This window comes from Streptopelia decaocto (genome assembly GCF_964273445.1).
Source record: "Streptopelia decaocto genome assembly, chromosome: 7".
Classification (NCBI taxonomy): Eukaryota; Metazoa; Chordata; class Aves; order Columbiformes; family Columbidae; genus Streptopelia; species Streptopelia decaocto.
Genome location: NC_138661.1, coordinates 65,931,653 through 65,937,829, shown reverse-complemented (window position 1 = coordinate 65,937,829; position 6,177 = coordinate 65,931,653). Strand labels below are relative to the sequence as shown.

Below are 6,177 nucleotides of genomic sequence, written 5' to 3'. Positions count from 1 at the left end.
ATTGAACCAGAGTTTGAATGGAATCCCTATAAATTTTAAGACATGGTTTCTTCAGGGCCAAAAGGAAAGAGAGTTGTTTACTCTGAAAACTTCATAGGAAAATATAAATGGAGTCAAGTGATCTATGAAACTTTGGGAGAGTTCAGTCTCCTGAGGTAACAAGATGAAAAGTAAATTGTTTTATTATTGCTGATCGGAAATCACAACAGCCAAAAAGATCATTAACAGCTCAGGACCAGAGAGCACCGAGGGTTTAAAAATAGAAACGTATCTGTGCCTTGACTTGAGACTTATTCATCCTTTAGCTATTTAAGACCGCAAAATATTTGTAAGACAGTATCTTAGAAACACAGTGACATGGAAATCCAGAAGATTCAGATTTGTACTGGCAAGGCAATAGGGCGGGTATCATTTCCTCCTCAGATGCACCAACCCAAGTTGGGTCTTTGCCACAAACTTTGGGTAGCAAAAAGCAAATAGTGTATTTTAGCAATGGTTCAAAAATGGTCTGTGCAGCCACTGCCAGCTGTGAGCTTTCCTACTGCCTGCATTTGTTCTTGGACTAAGTTAAGCCAGTATAATGGTTTTCCTGTTTAATGCATTGATACATTAGGTTTTGGCTTTTTTTTTCCCCTCTTTGATCAGAGCGGGGCTGGGAAATGGGGTTGAATGCACATTGTGGAGATACTGTCAAATCAATACAGAATCCAGGTGTATTTATACAAATGCAACTATTGCTGTTTTCCATCACATCTGGCCCATAGGGTCACATCAAGCTATCTTCAGTTATTTTTTGGTCACATCCAGATCCCTGCTTCTCTATATTAACTTCCCCCCCCTTAAACCCCTTTTCCAGTGAATCCTTATTAGCATGTTCCTGCCTCAGATTTGCTATTGGTAAAAACAAAACTTGTTTCTACTTGCATCACAAATACAAAAAAAACCCTTTTATCAAAAGTACAAGCACAGTGCAAATGTCTTTTTGGAAGGCATTATCTTATATCGAGTGAGCTCGTATGACTATGTTTTGTTTGGTCATGGAATAAATAGTGCTCAAATGTGAAAAGAATTGAACCAGAGTTTGAATGGAATCCCTATAAATTTTAAGACATGGTTTCTTAAAGACTAAACTTCAGTTTCTTAAAGACTATGTCTTTAAGAACTGAAAAAAATAAACAAGTTACAGACTAGGCAGCGATTTACCTGCTTCTGGTTTTCATATCCATTTTGTTGGAACAGAATTCCCGCCTTTTATCTGAATTTCATTAATGAGAACATTAACATTTTCTGGTTAGAAAAGGGGAATTGATAGGAAGCTTCTCCCAGAAAAGTTAAATGGAAGCAGGAGAAAAACTGGAAATGGCACATCAGGTTGTGCTTGTACAGGTCCCGCAAGGCAACAGGTCCCACTTGTCCCGGGGACAGACACATCTTAGGTGGGATTTAATCCCAAAGTGGGTGTCTAAAGCAGTTAGAACACAAGATTTACCTTCAGCGCTGTTGGGAAGACAACTATAAATGAAGCCGCCAAGACCTGCGAGTGGATCTCTGTTCTGGCCTCTGGGCACACAAGGAGCACTGGAAGGGGCATCATGGGTCCAGTTTTAAGCCAACTGTAACACAAATTACTCTTATTTCTCAAATCCAGCAGTACTCGAGGTTGCACACTCAGAGCACAAGGAGGGTTGGGAACAGAACCTGTCCCACAGGAGAAACTCTTGCATATTTACATTTATTTCAAATAAGTGTTCAAAGAAAAAAATAAAACAACACCAAAAACCCCCAAGGAACTAAACGAGATTTAGTATATATTTGCTTTTCTTAAAAAATGATTCCATGAAAGTTTTATACTTATCTAAGTAGTAATACAGCTTTTTTATATACAAAATTCCATTTCAAACAATTTACTGTACAAAAGAAAGTATAAGCAACTGTTACTATTTAATGATTTCAGCAAATAATGAAAAATTCTGATAAGTATGTGTTCAGGATATAGCTCTACCATTTACAGGAATGTCAGTATTAAGTTGGGAATACTTTTGGATAAGTATTTACAGCTGAAATTGCCTTCGAGGAAGATTTCTCTTCAGCATAGGTAGTTCATGTTTGGCTTTCTTCTGGATCTTTTGGGCTACCGAGGAATGAGAGGAAGAAGCTTTTTCAACAAGATGTATGAGCAGAATTCTGCTTGATTTATTCCCACTCAGTGGGCCTGAGCTGGTAAACACGACCAGGGATGATGCTTCTTGCATGAATAAACCAGGCAGAATTTGGCCCTGCAGTAATAAGCTATCATAAGTTACAAATTTAAAAAATAGTGACATTCCTGCAAGTCAAAATACAACAGAAACAAGAGTTAACAAAATATAAGCCCTTTATTAATAAAAATCTTTGGTTGAATCAATATTTTAAATAAGCTTCAAGAATATTTGGTTAATACCATTTTCCTTCTCCCACATAATTTCTTTTCTGGTACCTTCTTTGGACAGACTCCAGAAAAATATCAAGTTTATCACACACTTTAAAACAAATAAATATATCAAAAGCTAAATATCGCATTTTTCTTTAAAGTTCTAGCATTAATCTTTAAATTAGTTTGGCAAAGAAAATAAGAAAAGGAAAAAAAGAAATAACTAACTTCTCTTGAAAACAGTCTTTTGACGTTTGGTTTTGTAACAAACCATACAGTAGTTAGACTTTAAAGAAATCTTTCCTTTTTCTTTTATTTTTTTTCAGTTTTATATTCGTAATGCAAGTGCCATGGACGAGACAAAGCAATAAAAGAAATGAGGTTAATTGCACCAATATTATTTGGAAGTGCAGTTTATCGTTTGACAAAGCAAAACTAAAACGTACTATGCTCAAAAAGAGTTGAACTGATTGGGATTTCGCTAAGCATCGTAAGGAAGGATTGGAGACTTATTACTTTAAGGAAGCTCAAAATATAGAGGATTTTAAGACAAAAGTCCTGTAACTAACTGAGGGTCTGGTCCTGTAGCCCCAATGCAGGCAACATTTCTATTGAAGACAGTAAGTGGGACTTTTTGATTTACTCCTCCGGCACAACCTCTGGGCAATGCAGTTCTCTGGCTGTGCAAAACGGGCGCAGATCCCCATCTCCTGCAGGGATCGAGGGCTACAGAGAGAAAACTGGCTAAGAAAGGGATGCGCTAAAACAATGGGGGGGAATAAAGGGAATTTCCTCAGCAACAACCGTGTCTGAGCTCTAGGCAGGGCGGTGCAAGTCACGGCAGCTCTACGTGTGCTTGGTAATTCAGGGCATTTAACAAAACGCTCCAGGATCGTCGACCTGCAGGGAGGATCTCCAAAAATTGTGCTGCTGCTGCGTGGCCACGAGTGTTTGAGACGCTGGGATCCCACTCAGAGGCTCAAATGCAGCTTGGGGCACTGAGGTAGCTTCATCCACATCAGTTGTGGATGCCACCAGTGCCCCACTGACATGTGTGATGCCAGAGCTGAGCAGGAGCTCGTTTTAGACCTGCAGGTTCAAACACGGATCTGCCAGCAGAGCTAAAGCCTGTCTTGGAAAGCAAGGCAGCCTGGTGGGCTTTATGTGGCTTCTCTCCTGCCAAAAGGAATCCTGGGGCACAGTCTAAAGCTGATTTTGCATATATGTTATCTACGTACCCCATGGACCTTCAAGCCTGGGGTTCCAAATATATTTTAAATTAGTAGTATTATTATTACTTAAAATTTACCTTTATTTAGTTAGTTAATTAACAGGCTAAAGGTCAAATTCTCAGAGAATATCTCTATCAAGACGTACTAAGTACCTGCATTTATTAATGCACACCAACGTCAATAGTGTTATCTGTCGACGAAATATAAAAATTCCCTGCATTACTGCTTGTGCAAAAGAAGAAACAACATTATCAGAAATAGAACGTGGTCCTCCATGTTTGTAAGAAGAGCATTTCTTACAAAGATGGGAGCAGAACGGCAGCGACATTCTTCAACATGCACCAGGTTGTCCATGAATTGAGTCCTGCCCTTGACGCGATGGCTTGTGTATCAGTGGAATGCCCCGACATACGCAACGCCTTCCTCTTCTATACGTCGAGAGGATACGAGTGGCAAGAGGACAAGCTCCCGCTGTGGCTCCTGGAGAGTCTGGGGCTGTGATTGTTACAGTTTTCACCTTTTTTCTTGCCCTTCTCTTTCCAGGTTTCTAGCATTTGCTGCTTCCCTTGCTCTTCTCTCATGAAGACCTCCACCATGAGAACCTTCTCCTTATGAATCTGTTGACTAATGTCCTTGGGAATGTCTGGGATAATCCAGTCAACAAATTCACTCATAAACATGACCAAGTTCTGAAAATGAAATGGTGAGAAAATGTCAGCAAGGTCAAATGAGAGAATGACCTTAGGAGAAGGGGCCATTTTTGGGGTACTTGGGAAGGAAGAATGAAGAAAGGACAATATTATTGGGCTCAAGCGTGTGTTGCCAGCCTGATACTGAACCAAACCTACTGCAACTTCATGCTTGAAGTAGAGAAAAATGTCAGGCACAGATGATTTATGATTTATGATTTATGTACAAATATTGTCACAGCCATGTAGAAATCGAAAAGAAATACTGCCATTGGTACACGGTTTAAGAGCTTTACATCATAAAGGCAAAAGCAAATAGCAAGATTTAAAATGAAGAAAGTTGGTGAAATACATTCCGACTGAAAAACCTTGATTCAATGAAAGGGAGTACTTTCACAGAAAGGTACACATTTTGGCCAAAGGGAAAAGAAAAAGGAATAAAAGTCTTGAAACTAGTTGTTCAGATAAGGCAGACTGAAAACAGAATCACTCTTGTGATTAAATAATGTCATTTAGTGAAAAATCACAAGATTTTGCCTTCTTGTTCAGATGCGAATTAAACTGGGAAAATTTTGGAAATTTCCTTTCTTGGCTCCGTCTAGAAATGATTTTGGATTAAATTTATGCTGCTTTCGTGCATTTACTGCATCCTACTGGAGAAATCGGTGGGACCTATTTAGCAGCAGCCTTGTGCTTTGCTGCTCACTAAGGTCATTTAGTTGCTTCTGCATCAAACCCATTCAGGGAATCCCTGGGGCTGAATTTTTCCACTGGGGATATTTCTGGGCCTGGCTGCTGGGAGGAAGAGGATGAATGAGGATAGGAAATCTTATTTGCTTCTCCATGGAAAAAAATGAGAAAGACATTTTCTTTGGTCTAATAACTTATTTCCAAAGGTGGCTTGCCTTATGTAGCTGAAGAAATAATGATAATTCATTTTATTTCTCCTATAAAAAGTGCCAGCAGTATAACCTACCTGGAAAACTATCACAAACGCTAATCTTGCTGCTAGGACAGCCCAGAAATCCTTTGAAATGTCATACTTGTTTTCAGACCAGGGGGGTTCTCGATAATCTTTGTATCTGCAAAACAAGACTCCGTAAATCAGCAATGTCATTCAGATATTTTAGCACAACGTGGAATTAATATAAAAGAGTCGAACAATAAATCAAAGCATCTAAAAGCAAGTTCAGTAGTCCAGTGTGATGCTGTCTTAACCTCTCAGGAACAAGACACAGCTGAAGACTTCCCACAGCCTTCAGGTTTCACTCAAAATTAAAGGTCTTCAATCTTAATAGCCTCTGATTAGTACAAATATCAATTCTGCATAAAAAGAGTAAGCTACACAGCTCAGAGAAATTACTTTAAGACTAACAAAAAAATTATATATTTTTCAGACTAATTTTACAGACAAAAATACTAATCTCAGATCTATAGAGTGTGTTATACTACGTGACATTCTCCTTGTTCATAAAGATGACAGCTAAATTTTGCCATAAAAATAGGAGAGAATTTTGCCTTAGCTGTGGTTTACAGAAAAGCTATGAACTAATCAACAATAAAGCAAGAAAAACACATTAAATTTAAAATCACAGCATCCTGTCAATATTTTGAAAGAATTAGGGCTCCATATTTTCAAATGTTTTAAAAATTCCCAGAATACAGTCATAAGATCCAGGGCAGATAAGGATGCTGTTACTCTCATCAGGAATTGCTATAGAAACTGGACAAAAAAAGAGAGATGTACTCTGAAGTCATGGTCATTACAGCAATAACATGTGGTACAACAACATGACATCAAAGTAACATCATTTTGTTCCCTTAAAGCATCATTGTGCTGTTTATC

General features: G+C 38.5%; 1 protein-coding gene across 5 annotated transcripts in view; it reads right to left on the bottom strand.

Annotated features, from left to right (window-relative positions):
- Positions 1 to 1,713: 1,713 nt before the first annotated feature.
- Positions 1,714 to 6,177, bottom strand: part of ANO1 (anoctamin 1) — a 78,860-nt gene continuing 74,396 nt past the window's right edge. For all 5 annotated transcript variants that reach the window (XM_082057976.1, XM_082057979.1, XM_082057980.1 and 2 more), the window contains 2 exons: positions 5,308 to 5,413; positions 1,714 to 4,331 (listed from right to left, as the gene is read on the bottom strand). In XM_082057976.1, the coding sequence (XP_081914102.1) occupies positions 4,071 to 4,331; positions 5,308 to 5,413 (367 nt within the window). In that variant the 3' untranslated portion in view covers positions 1,714 to 4,070. The remainder of the gene's footprint in view (positions 4,332 to 5,307; positions 5,414 to 6,177) is intronic.